Below are 24,516 nucleotides of genomic sequence, written 5' to 3'. Positions count from 1 at the left end.
TTTCTGGCTCTGCTAAGCTTCTGCTCCCACTACTTCATAAAAACTCTCTTGATTTCTGCCTTTGAATGGTTTCCTTGTGCTCTAGTCTTCCTCTGTAGGACCACAACAGAGGCTGACAGAAGCAGCCACCCATCCCAGCATTCCTATTTTCTTCAATGTTCAAGTATGTTTGTTCTCCTAAGGAACCACACCTGGCCATTACACACCTGTTTTATGGCTGCTAAGTAAATGTGGACACACCAACTTGGCACCTTGGCTATTTGGCATTTAACTAATCTCAAGGTTAAAGTTCTAGTTCCATGCTCATATTTCCTTGTACATGGTTTGAAAATGGAGACTGCTGAAAGTGACCCAAAGTGGTTTAAGTAATTGTCAAGTAGATTGGCTCTCTCAATAGAAAGCTCAGATACAGCTCAAGCTTCAGCATTGCCTTGACCTAGTGTTTCAGCAATAAAAGGACAGTATCTCGCGGAGTCCTTCCCCACTGCCTCTGAGCATGGATGCTTCATTTGAAAGGGTTGGTTCCACATGCAGAAGGGAGGAGAGTTTTTCTCACCATAACAATATCTTTTGCTATGTTTGTGGCTGGAACAGTGTGAGTTCTGACCATTTCTCATCTTCATGGCCAGTGGAATACTTTGGGTGGTTTGGGAAGGGGACACTCAGCTTTCTACAAAATGATAATGGAGATGGGTGGGACAGGATGATGGGAGTGGCTTAGACTGATCAGGACCATCTAGGTGGAGTAGGAGATGGGGACAAGATTATTCATGGTCCATACACACTAGTCCTTGGGGATGGGGAAGAGGCAATGGAGGTTGAAGAGGCCAGTGCAGTGAGCCAAGCTGTGTTAGAATGGGTACCACTGTAAGATGTGACAAAATGTGGGCATCAGTCTCTCCAGACCCAAGCTTGTCTACTTTGTTCTTTATGACTATTGGCTTAGTTTTATAGACAAGGATGTTAAAACTTGTGTAAATATTGTTGACTGGGACACAAAGAAGTTTGTTTCTGATTTTCTTTTTTAGGTCCTTTCCTATCCCAATGTTATGACAAATAGGTATAATGATAGATGGCCACTCATCACTCACAGTGCACCTTTTCAGTCCCTCAAGGGGACCATCTGATGCAGATGTAGTGACAGTTATCTATATTCTACATCGAAGGTATTCTAGTTAGCTTCAACTGTTAACTTCAAATAGACTAGAGCCACCTGAATGGGGAGTCACCATGAAGAACTGTCTAGATCAAATAGGCCTGTGGGCATCTGTATGGGATTGTCTCGGTTGATGTAGGAGGGCCCAGTCCACTGTGGGCAGCATCATTCCCTGGGCAGGTGGTCCCAGGCACCCATCCCAACATTTGAAATCTAGATGAACATATAAGTATGTGAGCAAGCCAGCAAGCAGTATTCCTCCATAGTTTTTGCTTTAATTTTCTGTTTGAGCTCCTGCACTGACTTCCCTCAATGATGAACTATAGTTTGTGAGGTGAAATAAACCCTTTCCTCCCTAAAATTGTTCTTGGTCAGGACATTTTATTATAGCAATAGAAATCAAACAGGAACAGAAAGTAACAGAGACTCAAAGAGACAAAATGGCTCATTTAAGGTCATGCAGCTGGTATACAGCAGAGGCAGTAGTACCCCAAAGTGAGTGTCATCATTAGATATTTGCCTCTCATGCCGCTGTCAGGAACTTTGTGTAACCGGAGGCATCCAAGCAGAGGCTGAGGTCTGCTGGAAGGGTTACGGTAGCAGAGACTGTTCCGAATGGAAGTTCAACTTGCATGGTCCAGACTCTCTGGAGACCAAGCTTCCCCACAGGCCCATCTCTGTACATGCACAGTCCTGTTTGATTCTTGTACCCACACAAGATATCTTCTTTCTGTTCCCTGGAGGGCTGCCATGAAATCTGTGCTGTGACTAAGGCACAATCTGCCCCCGAGGACACACAAACCACTACCTCTGATGACTGTATGCTCACTTGGGGGACTGCATTAGAAGGTTCATGACATCATAATTATTTGGTTCTTGTGGACTCAAACATCCCACAGATGACAGTAATTAACAAGTCCTGCCCAATGTGGCATTTTCTTCCGAAGGCTGCAAGATGTTTCAGAGTTCTCGCCTTGCCTCTCGTCTCCTCTCGTCTCCTCTCCTCTCGTCTCCTCTCGTCTCCTCTTGTCTCCTCTCGTCTCCTCTCCTCTCCTCTCGTCTCCTCTCGTCTCCTCTCCTCTCCTCTCGTCTCCTCTCGTCTCCTCTTGTCTCCTCTCCTCTCGTCTCCTCTCGTCTCCTCTCGTCTCCTCTCGTCTCCTCTCCTCTCCTCTCCTCTCGTCTCCTCTCGTCTCCTCTCCTCTCCTCTCGTCTCCTCTCGTCTCCTCTCGTCTCCTCTTGTCTCCTCTCCTCTCGTCTCCTCTCGTCTCCTCTCGTCTCCTCTCGTCTCCTCTCGTCTCCTCTCCTCTCCTCTCCTCTCCTCTCCTCTCCTCTCCTCTCCTCTCTTCTCTTCTCCTCTATTCCACCTTACTGCCACTCCATCACCTCCCACTCTGCTCTTGGTTCCCCTCCAGCCCACACTACTTCCCCCTTACCACACATCCCTTCCTTCTTTTCTTTTGACTCAGTCTCCTCTGCTGTGGCCATCTTATGCCCTCCTTCTGGGAGTGGAGATGGAGCTGGGAACAACACTAAACACTCTTTTGTCCAGTGGTTCCCAGGGTAGGACTCCCAAGAATGGGGGTTGTGTCCCAAACCTCTTTCCAGACCCTCTCAAATTCCATGAATTTTATTGCCACCTCAGGTCTCCTACTCACTGTAATGGTTGCCTGCTGGGTTTCCTACTTGGTAGCTATTGTTCGGGTAAGGTGTTGGGTGTGCCTGACTTTAAGGATTTTCAGATGACTCTGGGCTGTGTTGAGAAATTGACATTTAAAGCTAACTAGGACAGTGGGTTTTAAATGTTCCCACCACACAGAAATGATAAATATTTAATGTGGTGAATATGCTAATTAGCCTAATTTGATCATTTCATAGTGCATACAGGGATCTAAACAACACTGTAGCCAATAAGTATGCATGAGTCTTTGCCAATTAAAACAAAAACCAAACAAAACATAATAAATTATTTTTGTAGCATTTTTAGTTCCACAGACACATTGCACAGAAGGAACACAGAAGGCCCACATAATCCCTGCCTCCTCCAACTTCCCCTCGCTATACAGCGCCCCCATGGTACCAGTACCTTTCTTACAGTTGACAAAGATTCATCAGCACATCATCACCCAAAGTCCAGAGTTCACTAAAAAGCTTCATGCTTGGTGCATATATTATACTTCTGACAAATATATAATGGTGGATATGGATCCACCATATAATAACAGTTACAAAGCTTTCCTTTTGTATGGGGCTGGGAGATGGCTCAGCAGGTGAAAGATGTCACATACGCTTGACAACCTGAGTTTGGACCACAGGACCTCTCCCCCTTTTAAGCCAGATACAGAGGTGCGTGTCTGTAATCCCAGCACCCCTTTATATAGAGATGGGAATTAGAGATAGGAAAACAAGCCAGAAGCGCAAGGGCTAAGCTAACCTGGAGTCAGCAAACACCAGAGAAACAGTGTGTCTCAAAGCAAGACAGAGGGAAAGAACTATCTAGGAAAAAGCTGTCCTCTGACTTCCACAATAATGCCATGGTATATATGTACACACATGCACACATGCATACACACACATGCAAACATACATACATACACATGCACACACACATGTACACATTCATATGCACACATGCACACACACCAATAGTTTTACTGTCCTAAAAAATCTTTTATGCTCCATCTCTGCATCCTAATCTTGTAAACACTAATCCTTATATATTTTCCACGGATTTGCCTTTCCCTGAATGGCACAGGTAAATTAGAGAACATAGCTCTTACAGACTAGCTCCTTTAGCTTGGCAACACACACTTAAGTTTCTTCTCTCTCTTTCCATGACTTGAAGGTTTACTTCTTTTTGCCCTGCATAAATTCCGTCCAAGGGTACTGCCATCCATCTACTTACCCACTGGGAGATAACTTGGAAGCTTCTGACTCTTTACAATTACACATAACATCAGTAAACATGTACATTCTATCTTTGTGTAGTCATATTTCACTCAGCTGATTAACTTACAAAGAGCATGATTATGGGCCACAGGGTCAGAGGATGTTTGGTTTTGTGAAGAGCCCCCAAACAGTCTCCAAAATGGAGGGATCACTCTGCTCTCTGAACAGAGAGAGTTCCTGTTGCTCCATGTCCTCGCCAGGACTTGCTGTTGTCAATTTTTGAATTCTAGAACACACTGATAGATAGTGGGTGTTTGCTTGAAACCCCAGCTCATGCCCTGCACAAGGCCAAGAAGCCCCGTTTGATCTTCTTCCCCCAACCCTGCCGGCAAGGAGAAAATTCTGAGCTAACACACTATCTCTCCCTATTTCTGAATTTCCAGTTACCCACCCACGAATGCCTGCCCAGGGGCCCAGCTTTTTAAAAATCTTATATGGGCATCTTAGCTCCTAGCTCACACATTATCACCCAAGGTTTAAAACCCATAAAACTCCCTTGGTTTAGTCCAGGTGCGTGACTTCACTGACCTCCACCTGTGAGATCAGTGAACTTGCCCGAGAGCTGCCTCTCAATAAACCTGCCTTTATATTTTCAGTTTGGCTTGAATTGGTTCATTTTCTCAGTTGAGAAACCTAGTAGTTGGTGATATCCATTGTTGTTTTAATTTGCATGTTTCTGTTGTCATGTGATGTTGAGCATCTTTTCATAGGCTTCTTTGTCACCTGGATACACATTTTGGTGAGGTGTCTATCCAGGCATATTAATGATCTTTTAACCCTGTTGCTTGTTCTGCCATTGTTACACTTAATGTATGTTAATAAATACCCAATGTATATTTTGTAAGCATATGTGTGTGTATACATATATATATGTACACACACACACACACACACACACACACACACACACACACACACATATATAGTATCATTTTATTTTTAGTTATGTGGATAGGTGATAGTTGGGGTGGGTCAGGTGTGTATGTGCATGTGGGTGTAGATGTATGAGGATGCCAGAAGAGGGAGCCAGATACTCCAAAGCAGGAGTTACAGGCAGTTGGGAGCCACCTGATATGGATGCAGGTCCTTTGTAAGAATAGCAAGTGCTCTTAACTGCTGAGCCATCTTTCCAGCCCCTTCTTATTCTCTTAAATTGCCCTCATTAGGGCAGGAATTTAAATGTAATGAAAACCAACATCACTATTTTCCTTCTGTTAATTGTACCTCTGGTGTCAGTTCTGACAAAAGTCCTCATCATACCCAAAGTCACCTAAATTCTCTAGTGATATCTTCTAGGTACTTTATAGGTTCATGGGTATTTCTATAACCTCTTTTCTCTTCCTCCTCCTCTCTTCCTCCTCCTCTTCTTCCTCCTCTTCTCTGTCTCTTTCTTCCTTCCCTTCCTTTTCTTCCCTCCCCTCCCCTTCCTTCCCTTCCCTTCCTTTTCTTCCCTCCCCTCCCCTCCCCTTTCTCCCTTCCTTCTGTCCTTCCTCCCTCCTCCCTTTTCCCCTCCCTCTCCCCCTTCATTCCTCCCCCTCTCCTCCATCCGTCCCACTCTCCTCCTTCCTCCTCCCCCCATCCCTTCTTTTTCTTTCTGAAACAAAGCCTTACAATGTAGCTTGGGCTGGCTTCAGACTCAAGATCTTTCTGCCTCAGTCTCTTGATTGCTAGCATAACAGACGCGTACTGCTTGCTACACCCAGCTTTATGGTCCAGTTTGAAAGTTTATACTAAGTGTGTACACTCTTTCTAGCTTCATTTCTTTTATAAATGGATGCCTGGCTGTTCCAATACCATTTGCTGAAAGGTGATCTTGATCTAATGTACTGCCTTTGATTCTCTGTTGACCTTATTTTGGTGAGTCTATTTCTGTGCTCTCAAATCGGTTACCTTGACCTACTTGTCTGTTTGTTTCCTGGTTCCATCCTGGCTTGGTTGTTGGGCCTTTGTAGTAAGTCTTGAAGTCAGGTATTTGTCCTCTGACAGGTCAGCCATGCTAATGCGACAATACATTCTGTAGAAACTGATTGAGACTTGGAACTTTTCATTCATTTGTGCAAACTGCATCCAGAGTCACTGGTTTTAGTGGCTTCACAGTCTATGTGATGCAGAGAGAATCAATTGACCATAAATTTGAGGATTTACTCCCGGGCTCTCATTCCATCCTAGTGGTCTGTGTGTCTCCTGTGCCCATGCCACACCATCTAAAATGCCTCAGAGAAGCACATGGTCCTGGACTTAGGAAGGACATAGAAATAACTCCCGTTTGATTAATAGACACGTGGTTATTCACGATGTCTGTGTTCTTTTTGAGTGAAGTTTGATGGTTAATATCTTTGAAAAAAATTTGAGAATTAATGGTATTTACCTGTAAATTCAGTACAGGTATGTGATGAAATATAAGCACATGTAACCCCATTTCCCCACATCCTCTCAACTGTTCTTCTAATTCCATCCTTATTGTTATTATTGTTAATAACCCATTAAGTTCAGTTGTGTTGCCCATATGTGCATGGGTGGGGGGCATTCACAGGAGCGTGGGAATCCATCAGTGTCCACATTTCCCTGGAAAGAGGAGTCCCTTTCTCTCAGAGGCTATTACCTGCCTATCATCTCAGTAAGGGGTAGGGCCAGGGATCTTCTTCTCTATCTAAGCTGGAATGTTGGCTGGCTTTGGCTGGCTTTCACTGGCTTGATTATTACACAGGTAATCACAGTTGCTGTGAGTTCATCTGTCCAACAGCCCTGTCAAATGCAGAAGACAGCATTTCAGGGCACTCCTCCACATCTGGCACTTCTTCACAGTGTTCTCTGGGCATTGGTGGTGGTAGGTTGATCTGGCTGTCTGTCCTGTTTATGTCACTTAAACTAGGCTTTGCTACACAAATAAAGCTCTTTAGGGTAGATAGACTTGGTAGCACGAACAATTCCATTTTCATATCTTTATTTCCCATTCTTGGCCCAGAGTCCAGAATGTATATAGAATGAGAGATGGTGGGGTGTGTTTGAAAGAGGGGCGCACACCGCTGGCTCTGCTGATAGGACTCTGTAAAAGCATCATGGGTGAATGTCTAATGCTGTTGTCCAATACAGTCACGGAGGGCCAAGCTTCAATGAGGTGAATAAAAGTGACTAAAACAAGCCAATGGGAGGAGAGCTCCATTGACAGTCAGATGACAAACGGTCCATTCAAACGGAAACAAGATCTCATTTCTACTCTTCCGGAAACCACATTTTAAAAAACAAATTTAAATCTCATGCAGAAATCATGAAGTCTTAGAGCAGGCAACTGTCACTAAGGGTCTTGGTATGCAAGGTATTTGCGCCATTTTGTTAAAATTTAAAATGCCTGCTCTTTGGCATAACAAGTCTGTAGTAGCATCTACCCTGCAGAGACCCAAGAGCATGAGGAACAAACAAGTGGATTTCTTCTTCTTCTTCTTTTTCTTCTTCTTCTTCTTCTTCTTCTTCTTCTTCTTCTTCTTCTTCTTCTTCTTCTTCTTCTTCTTCTTCTTCTTCTTCTTCTCTTCTTCTTCTTCTTCTTCTTCTTCTTCTTCTTCTTCTTCTTCTTCTTCTTCTTCTTCTTCTTCTTCTTCTTCTTTTTCTTCTTCTTCTCCTCCTTCTTCTTTTTCTTCTCTTTAAAAAAATATTTTATTTATTTATATTCCATTTGCTGCCCAGCCCTCATTCATCCCTCCCACAGTTCTGCATTCCATTCCTCCTACCCCTTGCCTCTGAGAGGGTGCTTCCCTCTCATCAGGCCTCCCCCTTCTCTAGGGTCTTAAGTCTCTCAAAGATTAAGCATATCTTCTCCTACTGAGGCTAGACCAGGTGGACCTCCGCTATATATGTGCCAGGGGCCTCAGAGAAGTCCGTGTATGCTCCTGGTTGGTGGCTCAGTCTCTGGGAGCTCTCTGGGGTCTGGGTTAGTTGAGACTGCCAGTCTTCTTACAGGGTCACTCTCCTTTTCAGCTTCTTAAATCCTTCCTCTAATTCAACCAGAGGGGTCCTGAACTTCAGTCCAATGGTTGGGTGTAAGTATCTGTGTCTGTCTCAGTCAGCTGTTGGTTGGGCCTCTCAGAGGACAGCCATGCTAGGCTCCCATCTGTAAGCACATCATAGCATCAGTTATAGTGACAGGCCTTGGTGCAGGCCCTCCCCCTACCCGCAATGAGATGGATCCCACTTTTCCTTCAGTCTCTTCTCCATTTTTGTCCCTGCAGTTCTTTTAGACAGGAACAATTCTGGGTCAGGAATTTTGACTGTGGGTTAGTGGCCCTTCCCTTCTACTTGCAGCTACAAGTGGATTTGTTACATCAATCTTTTCATAAGGATTGGAAAGAAACTTAATATGCAGAAACAGAGGAGTAGGTAAAAATATTCCATGAATGCTATTGTGGAATACTTGTGTGTCATTTCTAAATAAAAAATTTTCCATCCCTCTTTCCTTTTTCATCCATCCATCTATCTATCTATCTATCTATCTATCTATCTATCTATCTATCTATCTATCTATCTATCTATCTATCTATCTATCTATCTATCCTGGCTGGTTTTGTGTCAAGTTGACACAGGCTGGACTTATCAGAGACAAAGAAGCTTCAGTTGGGGAAATGCCTCATCGAGATCCAGCTGTAAGGCATTTTATCAATTAGTGATCGAGGGGGAATGGCCCCTTGTGGGTGGGACCATCCCTGGGCTGGTGGTCTTGGGTTCTATAAGCAAGCAAGCTAAGCAAGCCAAGGGAAGCAAGCCAGTAAGGAACATCCCTCCAGGGCCTCTGCATCTGTTCCTGCTTCCTGCCCTGGTTGAGTTCTGGTCCTAACTTTCATTCTAACAGCAATGTGGAAGTGTAAGCTGAATAAACCCTTTCCTCCCCAACTTGCTTCTCAGTCATGATGTTTGTGCAGGAATAGAAACCCTGACTATGACACTATCTATCATCTAGCTATCACCTATCTATCTATCTATCTATCTATCTATCTATCTATCTATCTATCTATCTATCTATCAGAACTAGAAATACAAGATAATTTATGAAATATAATTCCAAGCTGGCCCATGCCTCATGTCTCCACTGCCATGTCCTTGAGTGTTAGCAGGACTGTGAACAAGACAGATGTTAGACTTCTGACTGGTTTACGTGGCAAAAGTGAAGTCATCTTGAGAACACAATTATGACCTTTTATTAGTATGAGTCTGAGCTAACCAAAAGTGAGAAAAATCTCCTGTACTGCCCCGCCACAGTCAAGTGTACTTAAGAGAAAACTTGAACTCAAACTTGAGTTCAGAGTCAATGCCAATGCTGGTCTAAAAGAAGTATCAGACTTTGGTAGGTTTTGTAGCTTCAAGGAAATAGACTCTGCCTTACGAGCATCATGGAGGACCCTGAGCCCAGATGAGACCCAGCTGTGACCAAAAGCCTATGACAGCGGAGGATGAGAATCTGGATGGGCCTTTTCCTTACCTCTAAACCTGGAAACCCCGACAAGACTAATGTGAGATGTTTAAGTCAGGTTCCATTAGTGACTCCCTTTTTTACAGAGATTACTATACAATCCCAGGAATGTAGGTATATACAAATAGGTATGCAGATTAAACATTTACTGACAATAAATCACAAGGGATTTTATTTTAAAACCATTCCTTGGTATATATACAATTTTACCATTTACTAAAGAGGAAAGCAAGTTTGCACACTAATGAGGAGGGTATGCTTGTTTAGTTTTACATAAAGAATTAAGTCTTGACTGCATGTCTGATGTTATAGGATGCTGAGCACCTTCAGTGTTTTTCTGTGTTGATCAATATTTTGATTTTATAATTGTCAATGCTGACAATACTGCTTCACATAAATACAGAGTACAAAATGGCTCAAGTATGTTTAGGCCATAACAAGAATTGCTGGAAATTCTGTCTTAATTCCAAGCCAAAAACCATTTAGTAATTCCTTAAAAAATGAATTTTATGTCACTTACTCAAACAGCAATTTTGAAAATCAAGCATCCTAACATGGTACACCCCAAAGATATAGCAATGTGTTTCACGCTAAGGAATGATGGTAGGAGAACATTCTGTCTTTGTTTTCTGTAACTAAGCTATTATGTTTCCATTAAGAGTAGAAAGCTTCAGATGTGCCTTGAAAACACTGCAATGCATAACTTGCAACAGTCTGGCATTGGAGCCCACGTGTTTCAGGCTGTGTAGAGGTATGGCTTCATGGCACAAATGGTGCATAGTGTATATGTCTGTGTTTAGAGCCACAGTTGCAGGGAGGTCACATGACACATAAATGAGACCACTTCCGGGAACACCACTGATCTGTCACACCTGTGATTGTTAAATTAACTTTTGGTTTTTGTATGTTAGGAAACCTTTTAGTATTACCATTCTTTTGGTGGTATGTGTGTGTATGTGTGTTTGTGTATGTGTGCATGTGCATGCATGATGGGGGTTAGACCTCTGACATGCAATTATACAACCATATATAGGTTCATGACCCACAGTTTCAGGAGCTATTACTTGGCTGGGGAGATGGCTCAGTGGTTAAAGTACTTGCTTTACAAGATTCCCCGCTTCCAAATACACTGTGGGCAAGCATGTTAGCCTGTCTGTATGCTAGCACTTATGAGGCAAAGGCAGGATCACCAGAATAAGCTTGCTAGCCCAACTATACAAAATGGCAAACTCTGGGTTCAGAGAGACACTGAGCCCCAGTAAATAGAGGGGGGTTGAGGAAGATACCCTGTGATGGTTAGTGTTAGTTGTCAATCAACTTGACAGAATCTAGAGTCACGTTGGAAGAGAGTCTCAATAAGGAGTTGTTTAGGTTAGCTTGATCTGTGAGCATATCTGTAAACTATATGTGAATATCTGAGATTATCTTGAATATATTAATTGAGGTAGGAAGACCTGAACACCATGGGTGGCACCAATCCCTAGGTGTTGAGGTTTTGTCTTTTACTGTCTATTGTAACACTGAGTGCAGGCCCTCAAAACTGGGGACCCTGCCCTCAAGTTAATTCTGATTGGTAAATAAGGATGCCTACAGCCAATAGCTGGGGAGAAGAGACATGGGTGGGATGGAGATTTTTATGGGCTTAGAGAGATAAGACAATGAGTACAAGAGAAAGGGAGGGAGAGAGAGACAGAGACACACAGAGAGACACACACACACAGACACAGAGAGAGAGAGAGAGAGAGAGAGAGAGAGAGAGGGAGGGAGGGAGGGAGGGGGAGAGAGAGAGAGAGAGGGAGGAAGGGAGAGAGAGAGAGAGAGAGAGAGAGAGAGAGAGAGAGAGAGAGAGAGAGAGAGAGGGGAGTCACCATGAAATAGAAGAACATACAGGAGAGAAGGGAGAGCTGTCATGGCTTAGCTAAGCCATAAAAATGTGGCCATGAGTGACCAGTCCAGCAGGTCCAGTTATTCAAGGGGGAGGGGAGTATGAGAACAAACAGACTCTAGGGGTCTTGGCCCAACCCACAACTCCGCCCACTCCAGCACCACCTCACTCCGCAGCTCCACCCACTCCAGTTCTATTCTGTCCAGAGCTCCCTTCTGTCCACACTGGCAGCTGGAAGCAGCAGCTTTGGTTTTGTTCCCTAACTCCATTCCTCTTTCTCTTTGAAAGTTGGAGCAGCCCAGGCTTCCTCTCTCCCAACCCCAGTGAACCTACAATGTACATAGTACAGAGGCTCAAACTTCTTTCTTTAGCTCTTCAGCGCCAACATCAGCATAGTTATCCCTCCCACAATCCCAAGCCATGAGTCACCGCTGAGGCTAAGCAGAGGCGGAAGCAGGGAGGGGCTGTGGAGCATCTGTGGACCTTGCCTGGCAGCTGAGATGGGAGCCAGGAGGCCAGTTTGACTTCGGCCCTTCCTCCGTTCCACCTGCCTGCCTATATGCATCAAGCATGTGACCATTTTACAGAACCCACACAGTATTTTAGTTGTGTCTATAAAATCTTGCACTCAAGGGAAAAAAAGGGGGGGGTATCAGAGGCTCCACTTTGCAGATGGGAAAACTAAGGTGTTAGAAAGAAAGCAGCAGCTTGGGTGTTTTCAGTGGAAGCTGAAGTTTGCTTGTGATCCTGGCTTACGTCTTTCTTCCCATTTTCCATCCAGCGTCACCGCCACCCAGCGTGCTTCCTGCCCTTGACCTCCTAAGAGCAGTCGATGGGCTGAGCCTTCCGTCAGTGAGTTCTGAGTAGGGGCCTGGGCTCAGGAGCACGTGACTACTGGGTCAGCTCATGCCAGTGCTGAAGGGTGCCCAGCAAATAATGAAATGTAAGTTTTTAGTCACACGGAGCCAAGGCGTAACAAAAGAGAGGTGCTATTAGATTGAGCAAGACACAAAGAAACCGTCACTGAGCAGAGCTGATTAGTTCATAAAGGGGGAACAGATTATAGCTTGCATCCTCCCCTATCTAGATAATCACCGAGGTATACATGTGCTGGTTTTAATTAATGTCACAAAAATGGAACACTCTGTAGCCCCCAGATGCTATTGTTCAATAACTTTTTATTTTAAAAGACACAGTTAATAAAGGAAGGTGTAACTCAAACAATTGCTTTCCAAAACTCATAACTCGATGGTGGTTTTTTTTTTTCTTCATTCCTATTTAAATGGACAGCCAATGAGTTTGCTGGTGTCTAATAGAATATTTGGGCTATTCCCTCACTTGCTGCAGCCCCCTGCATGGTGCCGTGAAATGTACGATATTCCCATAAAAATCAAATATAGGACCAAACGTACCACAGCAAGGGACTTTCTGTTTTTAGCCAAAAGCTGGGGATTTTCTGTCTTGCTTAACCCTTTGGGAAATTCTAAATGGAAACAGACTGCTCTGAATTTTCTATGCAGCAGTGACTTTCAATGAGATTGCAACACGTGAGCCTTTTTGAAAGCCATGGAACCTTATTCAAGCCTCCTCAATAGGCTGGTGATCAGAAGGGAATTTAAGGAGGGAGTCTCAGGGAAGAAGGAAGACATGACTAAGCACCTGGACTCCAGCGGCCAGCCATTGTTTTGCAGTTCTAGGGCAGGATGCCCAAGATCAAGGTACATGCTGGTTTGGTTTTATGCTGGCCTCTTCCAGATTTGAAGGAAAGTGCCTGTATTCTGTTTTTAGAAAGAAGTCTATCCTGTGGCCCCCAGCAGCTGCTCCATGAGCTGTGATGCAGCCCCCCTCTACCAGCTGTGGTCCACAGCAGCCCCTCCACCAGCTGTGGTCCACAGCAGCCCCTCCACCAGCTGTGGTCCACAGCAGCCCCTCCACCAGCTGTGGTCCACAGCAGCCCCTCCACCAGCTGTGGTCCACAGCAGCCCCTCCACCAGCTGTGGTCCACAGCAGCCCCTCCACCAGCTGTGGTCCACAGCAGCCCCTCCACCAGCTGTGGTCCACAGCAGCCCCTCTACCAGCTGTGGTCCACAGCAGCCCCTCCACCAGCTGTGACCCCATGGCAGCCCCTCTACCAGCTGTGGTCCACAGCAGCCCCTCCACCAGCTGTGGTCCACAGCAGCCCCTCTACCAGCTGTGGCCCCATGGCAGCCCCTCCACCAGCTGTGGTCCACAGCAGCCCCTCTACCAGCTGTGGCCCCATGGCAGCCCCTCCACCAGCTTTAGCCTCCCAGCAGCCCCTCTACCAGCTGTGGCCCCACTCCACTCAGCATCCAGGTGTCTTTTGCCTATCAGTAAGGCTTACCACAGTTCTATGGCATATTCAGAGGACAAGCCTCTCTCATTAACATGCCTCAGAAACCGCCGATGCCACTTTGAAGGATAGCCGAGCAAGTGAAAGCCCATCACAGACACAGACACCCTCCTAGTCTTCCAAATGGTATAGAAAGAATCTGTATATAGCAAAGTAACCTCTTCTGCCTTCCCTACCTGCACATACCTAGCCCCTAGATGTCTGGGCCCTGTGCTATGGGACAGTGGATGGTTCTGTGAGTGTGCAGAGAAGGGGCTGTCATCACTGGGGACTATGGGAAAGCAGCATAGTCCTAGGAGATCTTCTGTCAGAGGCAGGCACCCTGAGGACGGAGCTTTGAAGGATGGGACCTAATAAGCCCAGGGCAAGGTGGGCATCACTGCAGTACAGGACTCAGGTGTGTGAAGTGCATGTTTGGTCCAGGACCCAGGCTGGGGTCCCTCCTGTCTGGATTGCTGTCAGTCTGTTTACTGGTACCCACTTTGACTGGGCCTGCTTAATATAGTGCCTACTGGCCACAAAGAGCTGGAAATAAGGTGTGATTTATCAGTATAATGATCAATATTCAGCCATAAAAAGAATGGAGAACTGATAAATGTCTTTGCATATTCTTTTTATTAATCAATTTACTTATTTATATCCCAAATGCTGTCCCCTCCAGGTTCCCACTCACAGGGTGTCTCCCCTCATCCTCCCTTCCCTTTATCTCAGAAAGGGTGCCCCCCCAACCCCAGGTATACCCCCACCCTGGTGCATTAAGTCTCTGCATGGTTAAGCGCATCCTCTCTCACTGAGACCAGAAAAAGCAGCCCTCTGTAGTGAGAAGAGTCAACCTGTTACAAAAAAACTATATCTTTGTTGTGTCCGGCCAGCAGACCACAACCTGGGTTCTAGCCTGGAAAGGCATTTTGGAAACCTGGAAGAGAAGAGGGGCTAGGTGGCGAGAGAAAGAAATGTAGCCAAGACAGTTATTCTGATCAAAGCTCAAATTTTATTGTTGCGACACTAGTTATGAAGGAAGGGGGAGGGGACCCGATTCCCGCCGAATAATCTCAGATCCAGTAGCAAGGTGAGCACGTGGTGGCACCAACAGCAAAGCAGCAGGTTCCAGCAGTGGGTGTGGCAGAACGAATGAGCAGGAAGCTCCACCCCTGAGCAAGCAGGTTTCAGGCTGGGGGAGGGGAGACTACATATCTTATATGATTTATTTATTCAATTTAATTTATTTAATTCAATTCTATTTATTTTTATGTGCATTGGTGTTTTGCCTGCATTTAGCCTGGGGGGCGGGGGGAGAGGTGGGGGGGGAATGCCATGTCTCCTGGAACTGGAGTTATGGGCAGTTGTGAGCTGCCATGTGGGTGCTAGGAATTGAACCTTGGTCCTCTGGGAGATTACCCAGACCTCTTAAGCAGTGAGCCATCTCTCTCTAGCCCTGCCCCAGGGCTGTTTCTTGAAATGACAAAAATGAGCTGGGCTGGGTGTGGTGGTGCACGCCTTTAATCCCAGCATTCAGGAGGCAGAGACAGGCATCTCTATGAGTTTAAGGCCGGCCTGGTATATGTAGAGTTCCAGGACAGCCAGTGCTACATAGTGAGAGATCCTATCTCAAAACCAAACCAAACCAAAACCAAAAAAAAAAAAACGAGGTGAAACTCCTTGGTGGAGATGGTGCACAAAGTGATGACTATTCTAAAAAGCCATTGTCCACTTAAAAGAAGGAAGGTGGGCTGTGGGGGTGGGATGGGGTGGTGGGGGTGGGATGGGATGACTTAGTCAGTAAAGTGCTTGCTGCACAACCTTGAGGATCTGAGTTCAATCCCAAAACCCTTGCCAAAATTCCTACTATGGTGGTGTATGCCTGTGATCCTAGTTCCAGGGAGGCCAAGACAAGCAGGATCTGGGGACTCCATGACCAGCCAATCTATCCTAATCAGTGAGTCAAGGCAGTGAGAGACATTGTTGCAGAGAGGGAGAGAGGGAGAGAGGGAGAGAGAGAGGGAGGGAGAGAGGGAGGGAGAGAGAGAGAGAAGGAGAGAGAGGGAGAGAGAGAGAGAGAGGGAGAGAGAGAGAGAGAGGGGGAGAGAGGGAGAGAGGGAGAGAGGGAGAAAGGGAGGGAGAGAGATGGAAAGAGGGAGGGAAGGAGAGAGGGAGGGAGGGAGGGAGGGAGGGAGAGAGGGAGAGGGGGAGGGAGGGAGAGGGGGAGAGGGGGAGAGAGGGAGAGAGAGAGAGAGAGGTGGGTCCAGTTCCTAGAGCAATACTACCCAGGGCTGACATCTGACCTCCACATGCATGTGCAAACATGTGTGTGTGCTCTCACACACGCGTATCCCATGTACATATACATGGACACATATACACAGGTATGTGTTGTGAGTTATTTCTTAATAAAGCTGTTAAGATCAAAAAGTGCTAAGACACTTAGCTCCTCCCTGGCACTAGCCACATTTTAAAATGCTCAGAAGCCAGGTGGCCAGTGACTTCTGTTTGGGTCCTAGTAGGGGAAACTGTCAGCCCCACCTGAGTTTCAGTGGGCAGTTGAAGGCTGGCCAGGCAGCTGGAGCCCACCAAATCTGGCCCAATACCCAGCCCCTCCTATTCCTGATAAGACTGAACCTTGCACTTGATGCTGAGCAAGTGCTGCAAGGAGAGCCACTTTATCCACCATGCAAGTTATTGTTATTGTTGACTCTACAAGCCAGGATCATCAGGGAAGAAGGGACCTCAACTGAGAAAATGTCTCCACCAGGTTAACCTGTAGGCAAGTCTGCAGGGACTTTTTATTATTATTATTAATCGTTATTAGTGTAGAAGGGCCCAGTCCACTGTGGGTTGTGTAAAAAGGAACCTGAGGAAGCCATGGAGAGCAAGCCATTGAGCAGCATTCTTCCATGGCCTCTGCTATGGCATCTGTGACCACAAAGCCTGAGAAGAGACTTGTCCCTGCAGGGCTAGTCCACTCTCCAGTGGGGATGACCAACTCAGTCCCAGGCTCTAACCTACCCTCCCCCTAAGTAAATCCTCACAGCATTGGCATATTTGGCCAAATTGGCGTAGGACAGGTATTTCCCCTGCCCTAAATCATCCCAGTCCCAGATACCAAAACAATGGAGACCGCCCTTAAACAGAGCCTGTCAGGACTCCGGCTTTCTAGGCCTAAGTTCTTGCTTCTGCCATGCCTAGATTTCCCTCTGGAGACCCCAAGGAAGGCTCCCACTTTCTTCTTGTTCCCAGCCCTGTTTGGTCAAGCCTGTAGTTGTCCTGCCTGTGCCCTTTTCTTGGGGTTTCCTGGAGAATAATTTTAACACCTAACCTCTTCCGTGCTGGAGAGGTGTCTACAGATCTTACATGCTTAAAACACCCCCACACAGTGATGGTACCTGGGGTGGTGGCTGAGGTTCCATCAGCACTGTGATATCAAACCACGGGAACACTGTGGACAGTGTCAGCTTTGTCTGTTTTTGAGACAAGGTGCATTGTACCCCAGGCCAGCTTCAATTTCACTATGCAGCCAAGGATAGCCTTGGACCCCTAATCCTCCTGTCTCTACCATATCCAATTTTTATGCATCACTTTTGGGGGAATTCAGGAAGCATCACCCCATAATTCTTCCCTCTCTTGTTATGCCCTAACTATACTTATTATATATCTATCTATATGTATATGTAGATATATATCTATGTGTATTATATATATGTGTGTATTATATATGTGTATATATAAATATACATATCTATCTATCTCTCCAGTAGATTATGAATTCTATGCTTACCTAGGGTGGGTGTGGCATGTATACATGCACAGAACCTCAGTAAATATTTGAACATGTGAGCAAGGATGGCTTTTTTAAGCCCATAAAGCTCAGACTTAGATGCTCTTTGCACTGGACTCTGCTGGTATGTAGAAGAACAGGACAGGGCAAGGAGCACTAGCACAGACAATATGGACCCAAGGGTGTGGAGATGGTGGGCTGGTTGCCTACCAAGGAAAGGGGCCTTGGAGCCTAGCAGACTAAATCCCAAGTGCAGTGGGTGATGGTGGCAGTTACTTGATACCTTATTTTCTCAGAGAGCAGCTGGTAACTGAGTAAAAATATATATATATATGTATGTATGTATATGTATATATACATATACACACACACATATATATACACATATGTGTATATATACATATACACACATATAATGTATATATATTTACACACACACACACACACATGGCACCCAGAGTGCTAGGGGTACAGTGCTCTTATATTAGTGTTCACTGTTATTGCCATTCAACCTTTCTCATCCTCAATTTCCTATTCAGAGTAACACACCATGGAGAGGTGCTAAATGGAAATAAAATCAAAATTGTTAAAATATTTCCCTAATAAAAATTTGTGTACTGTATTCTACTGCATCTGACTTTTATATCACCCCATTAAAGAAAATACTGCTAGTGGCCCAGTATACCAGTTTCATGATTCATAAACAGGCATGGTCTTGAGCGGCTAAGAAATCCAGCTTACAGAACACATTTTAATGGTCTTTTTCAACAAGCAGTTTTAGAGTCACAGAAAATTTGTACAGAAAAATGCAGTTTCCCAGACCCTTGTCTCTACAGCTTCCCCCACAATCAGTACCCCCTCCCTCTACTGTCAACATCCCTGTAGGAGTGAAATGCTTGTCACAGTGGAGGAAATTCCAGGAATGGAGCATCTGTCATTACCCACATGGCCAAAGTGTCCTTTAGGACCCCCTCTTGCTTTTGTGCATCCTGTGGGTTTTGACAAGTGTGAATGACATGTTTGCCACCACACAATCAAACAGAATAGCTTAACTGTCCTATTCACCCCTCTTACTGGCTCTTCCTGTTCATCTCTCCAACTGTGTGTGTGTGTGTGTGTGTGTGTGTGTGTGTGTGTGTGTGTCAGTGTGTGTGTGTATGAGAGAATCCCTAGCCTAGGATAGCTTCCACCTCTAGAGGATAACCTTGAACTTCTGACCTTGCCCTCCTTTCCTAAGTGAGGGAAAGCTTGGATCATAGACCTCACCCCCACCTCACCCCCACCCCCACATCCCAAGCCCAGTTTATGTGGTACGGGATAACAAACACAGGGCCTTATGCATGCTAGGCAAAGGACTCTACCAAACTGAGCTACATCTCGGCCCAGCTTATGTTTTTAAATCCAATTCCAGGCCATAGCTAGATCCAGGGTTGATAACCCCGATGGTCAAGAACCTGGATTTGAACCAGAGATGTTCTCTGCCTCAGGAAAGATGAGAGGGAATATAGGGGCATCCAACTGGAAGAACTGATTTCTCTCAAAGTAGAGGGGGTTATGGGCACAGGGGTCATAGGAATCCAAGGCTCTGGGAGCTAATGGTGATGATGTTGTCCTGCTGGAAGCTAGCAGCTAGGCTAGCAGGAGAACCCTGGGTGAAGTGATGGCTAAGCTTTCCTCCCTTTTCATCTTGTGACCTGAAGCAATTTCCTCTTTATTGTGAAGGCTGGGACAAGTTGTGGTACAAGGTCACACCACCACCAGCAGGGCAGTGCTTAGGAGTGTCAAGGACTTATCCAGGGCCTACCGAAGCCTAGGACAGAAGGAGTGTGCCCAAGGAGTGCGCGGCTGCCCCTTGAGGGACTTGGTAAGCAACAGAGGTTCTCTTTCCTCTCTCACCTAGCTGGGCAGGAGGGATTTGGCAGCCTGAGCCGGGCTGGCCTTAAAGCTCTGGATCTTAACCTCTGAGCCCTCAGACTCAGCGGGTGGCGCCGGTGGCAGGGCGGCGGCAGCTGTGCAGGTCTGCCCAAGGGTTAACTCATTCCTGGGCAGCTGCAGCGCGTGCGGTGCGAAATCTCACCAGAAGAGGGTACAGTAGCAAAGCGTTTGACGTCAGGCTGGAATTCCTATTGTGTTTCGGACCCGCTCCGGCAAAGCCACTCCAAGTTAGCTCTCTATACAGCCCGGATCGCGCAGCTCTCGGGCTGACCCACCTCTGCCGCTCAACCGGGGAAGGAGGACGCTGCCTACGAGAAGAACCAAGTCCTGTCCCGGACCGAGCTGAAGGAGCCCGTGGGTGAGTGTCACCGGAGGCCACCGGCCGCAGAGTCCCCCGCCAGCGCTCCTGGATGCCCGCGTGCAGCCCCGCCACTGGGTGCATGGCTCCCTTGCGGCGCGCCCCAGCCTGCCTCCGCCCGCTGTGAGTGCCTTTTCCGGCAGGTGGTTGTTGTCCCCTAGGGCCTCGCATTGGCAGCGGCTGCGGCAGGGCTCATGGAACCGGGGCTTGCAAGCGAACCCGCGGGGAGCATGGACGCATCTGCTGAGCAAAGCCTCCCGGAGCCAGGCAGCCAGGACTCCGTGGCAGGCGAAGACATTGAGATCGTGGTAAATGTGGGGGGCGTGCGGCAGGTGCTCTACGGAGACCTGCTCAGCCAGTACCCTGAGACCCGGTTGGCAGAGCTCATCAACTGTTTGGCGGGGGGCTACGACACCATCTTCTCTCTGTGCGACGATTACGATCCGGGCAAGCGCGAATTCTACTTTGACCGGGACCCAGACGCGTTCAAGTGTGTCATTGAGGTATACTATTTCGGGGAGGTCCACATGAAGAAGGGCATTTGCCCCATCTGCTTCAAGAACGAGATGGACTTCTGGAAGGTGGACCTCAAATTCCTGGATGACTGTTGCAAGAGCCATCTGAGCGAGAAGCGCGAGGAGCTGGAGGAGATCGCGCGCAGGGTGCAGCTCATCTTGGACGACCTGGGTGTTGACGCTGCTGAGGGCCGCTGGCGCCGCTGCCAGAAGTGTGTCTGGAAGTTCCTAGAGAAGCCGGAGTCTTCATGCCCTGCGCGGGTGGTGGCGGTTCTATCCTTCCTGCTCATCCTTGTCTCCTCCGTGGTCATGTGCATGGGTACCATACCCGAGCTGCAAGTGGTGGACTCCGAAGGCAACCGCGTGGAGCACCCAACGCTGGAGAACGTAGAGACGGCTTGCATCGGCTGGTTCACTCTGGAGTACCTGCTGCGCCTCTTCTCATCGCCCAACAAGCTTCACTTTGCCCTGTCCTTCATGAACATCGTGGATGTGCTGGCCATTCTCCCCTTCTATGTGAGCCTCACACTCACGCACCTGGGCGCAAGAATGATGGAGCTGACCAACGTACAGCAGGCAGTGCAGGCCCTGAGGATCATGCGCATCGCACGCATCTTCAAACTGGCCCGCCACTCCTCCGGCCTGCAGACCCTCACCTACGCCCTCAAGCGCAGTTTCAAGGAACTGGGGCTATTGCTTATGTATCTGGCCGTGGGCATCTTCGTCTTTTCCGCACTGGGCTACACCATGGAGCAGAGCCATCCTGAAACTCTGTTCAAGAGCATCCCCCAGTCCTTCTGGTGGGCTATCATCACCATGACCACAGTGGGCTATGGTGACATCTACCCCAAGACCACTCTGGGCAAGCTCAACGCAGCCATCAGCTTCTTGTGTGGGGTAATTGCCATTGCCCTGCCCATTCACCCCATCATTAACAACTTTGTCAGGTACTACAACAAACAACGTGTCCTGGAGACGGCAGCCAAGCATGAGCTGGAGCTGATGGAGCTCAACTCCAGCAGTGCAGAAGGCAAGCCCGGGGGTTCTCGCAGCGACCTGGACACCCTGCCCCCAGAGCCTGCTGCCAGGGAGGGGCCAAGCTGGGGTAGCCGGCTGAAGCTCTCACACAGCGATACCTTCATTCCCCTGCTGACAGAGGAGAAGCATCATAGGACCCGCCTACAGAGTTGCAAGTGAGAGCTGGACTCCCTGGCAGGGACGGACTGGGCTGTGGATGGACAAACCATTGGGTAGACATGTCAGTAGGCACGTCTGTGGTTTCAGAGGAGCTGCTTGTGTCTTCCAGCCCTCCCCTGAGCAGACCTTTGCCAAGACTGGGTAAGACTCCTTGGGTGCCAGCTGTCCAGGTACAGGGGACCTGGGGAGTGCAGGAGCCACAGGGCCACTTTGGGCTATCAGATGGCCTGGCATGAGCTCACATCTGCTTTTGTGTCCCCCTCAATAAAACCTCCTGTTCAGCATACCCTCCGTGCTGTGGGTTGTCTCAGGCTGGTTACCCCAAGAGTGACTACTGCACACCCTAGTGCCAGGCCAGGAAGGAGGTGTGCAGCTCCAGAGGGAGTGGGGGGTAGCTATTTTTAGTTGAGAGCTAATTAAAGAAGGGCTGCAAGGCAAGGTTCAGCTCCAAGGCGCCTTGCCACATTCCAGGAGACACTCTCCTGCTTCCTTCTGTGGGAAAGCTGGCTCCCTGAGGTTTGGGGAGGAAGGAGAGGTGACAGAGCCCATTGGTGGGGCAGCTAACTCACAGTTATCATCTGTGGAGTAGCCCTTTCCACACCCCCTTTTTCCTTTCCAGCTACTCTGATAGACTGGCACCCCCATTTTACAGGTAAAAAAACTGAGGCTCAGGGTCACAACAGAGGAGAAATTCAACTCTGGTTTTGATTGTTCCCATGTGGTCTCTCCAACAACAGGCTGTATTGGGGCAGAGGCCTTTTGGGAGTCTTACAAGGGAGGGTCCAAATTCCTCAGATATTTGTGTATCAGGGGGACCTCAGAGAATCACAGTTCTTAGTTCAGCTCCTGGCATTAGGATGGCTCAGTCATTTATTGAAGGGGAAGCAGTGAGTTGCACACCTGCCCACTGGGGTCTCTGCTGGTCTGGGCTGGCTGGGCACAAGGGCAGTTAAAGGACGGGCACGACACTATAGTGCTGCTCTTGGCCAAAGGCTAAGCTGGGCCAGTGGGCCTAACCCTTTATGGTTTTCTACCTTCTAGGAGCCGTAGAGCCTTGTTCTTCACCCCAGCACCCTACCCCAGCTGTGGGGGCACCAAGGAAGGAACACTGTGGTGGAGTAGGAGGTAGAGGGTAAAAAGGGAGGGATAGAGGTATCTTCCATCTGCTTCTATTCTGGTTGGCTCTTTTCTCTTCCCTGAGCACAGATTTTCCCAGAAGTATGAGGAGGGCTTATTTTTCAGGGCACCTTCTAAGTCTGCCTCTCCAGAATTTCCAAGGTTTGAGCTTCTGATTCTTATGGCAGTGTTTCTATGAGGAAGGAGGTTGTCATTCGGAGGGAGAAGTCTTAAGAGTCGAGGTTCTATCTTCAGGGTGCAGGCTTACTTCATGGCTTCATTGTTAAGATACTCAGACCTGGGGTAGATGGCCCATGTAGCAGCAACATCAATGGCCATCCTAGGGGACACAGGGATTGCCCCATGTCTGCCCAGCCCTCTCACTTAGGAACCTGAAGGTCTTTAGCACTTCTAGCTGGCTAAGGCACTGGTTCCTCCAAACGTATGCCTCCTCTTCACATTTCTCCAGGCTGACACCAGGTCCTGGAGATATTAAAGGCAGAGGAAGAAGTTGGGGTCTGAGGAAGTAGAGACTCTAGATAAGGGAGGACAGGGACTACCAGGGTATTGTTTGTTCTTGGAGCTCAGGAGATTTGCCGAAAGGTTGGCTTGTCTTTGTTTGTCCCCTCTATGCAGAATCCTTGGGAAGCTAGAATATGGGGTACCATCCTCATAGCCCCAGAGAGTGGGAGAAGCCCAAGATTTACAGAGAGCTGAGTGACCTTGGGACAGAAGGCTATCTTCCTGTTCCCTGACTTCTGGGGTAGTGGTACTGGAGATCGAGGTGGGGAATTACAGGGAAGAATACTCAGAGATCCAAAGTATCTTTTTGCTGCTCGTTCAGGAATAGAAGACCAAGCCCAGAGAAGTGAGCCATCTGTGAGATCTCCATAGTCTAGGATCCACTGGTCCCAGGGGGACTGAGTGACTGATAGTGATCCTTACACAGTGATATGCTTTGTCACAGAGGAGTGGTCCAGATGTTCTGAGAGCCAGGACAGTCCCTAGGAAATATCTGGGTTTCAAGTACTTGAAAACTTGTACCTTAGAACCAACAGGGGTTGGGTGTGGAGTTTTGAAAGCTTGGTGTCCAGGCTACACCCCATTGCTGTGAAATTAGAATGTCTGAGATGACCCTTCAGTGTCAGTATTTTTATAACTTAAAGTACACATGAGTCATGGTGATTGGGTTAAATCCAGGGTTTGCATCTGTAGAGCTGAAAAAAGGTGTTCTTTCTCAACAAGCTTCCAGGTACAGCTGGAGCCTGGGGCTGCTAATCCACAAAATGGCTTTGAACTATCAGAATAACCATAGCCAGACCTGGTGGACCATCTGTTTTTGCACAACCCATGACTTTAGAATAGGTTTTATATTTTTAAATGGTTGATGAAAAAAAAAACTCAAAGGAATAACATTTTGTGAATCGTGAATAGTACTTTACATTCAAAATTTGTTGTCCATAAATAAAGTGTTATTGGAACTAACCTGCCTGCTTGTGTATTTTGAGATTGTTAGTGATGGCTAAGGAGGTATAAGACACAGCTAAGGAGTTGAGGTAGACCAGATGTCCCACAAAACCTGAGTGACTTCCTTTCTGGCCCTAATGAAGGAAGTTTGTCCCACAGTGGGCTGGGAAAGACATCTAAGGTAGCCTCCAGGGCTGCCCAAGAACCCTTCCAGAAGAATAACCAAGAATTCCCTAGGAGCTGGGATTTGTGGGAGAGATACCTGGATGCTGATGGCTCTGGGGAGGGAGTGTAGGGTAGAAATTGCAGGAAAGAGGCCATTTTATCTGGGTCCTTATTG

At 47.3% G+C, this 24,516-nt stretch overlaps 1 protein-coding gene and 1 long non-coding RNA gene across 3 annotated transcripts in view; both read left to right on the top strand.

Annotated features, from left to right (window-relative positions):
• The window catches only part of Gm36568, a 44,192-nt gene extending 31,760 nt beyond the window's left edge, over positions 1-12,432 (top strand). For both annotated transcript variants that reach the window (XR_381307.1, XR_381306.1), the window contains exon 3: positions 12,227-12,432. This is a non-coding gene — a long non-coding RNA (predicted gene, 36568). The remainder of the gene's footprint in view (positions 1-12,226) is intronic.
• A 6,973-nt stretch (positions 12,433-19,405) lies between these two features.
• Positions 19,406-24,194, top strand: Kcnf1 (potassium voltage-gated channel, subfamily F, member 1). Its single transcript, NM_201531.4, has one exon. The coding sequence runs from the start codon at positions 20,076-20,078 to the stop codon at positions 21,591-21,593; it is 1,518 nt and encodes a 505-aa protein (NP_963289.2). The 5' UTR covers positions 19,406-20,075; the 3' UTR covers positions 21,594-24,194.
• Positions 24,195-24,516: the final 322 nt, after the last annotated feature.

The sequence above is a fragment of the Mus musculus genome, chromosome 12, assembly GCF_000001635.26.
Source record: "Mus musculus strain C57BL/6J chromosome 12, GRCm38.p6 C57BL/6J".
Classification (NCBI taxonomy): Eukaryota; Metazoa; Chordata; class Mammalia; order Rodentia; family Muridae; genus Mus; species Mus musculus.
This window is presented reverse-complemented; position numbering and strand designations above follow the sequence as displayed.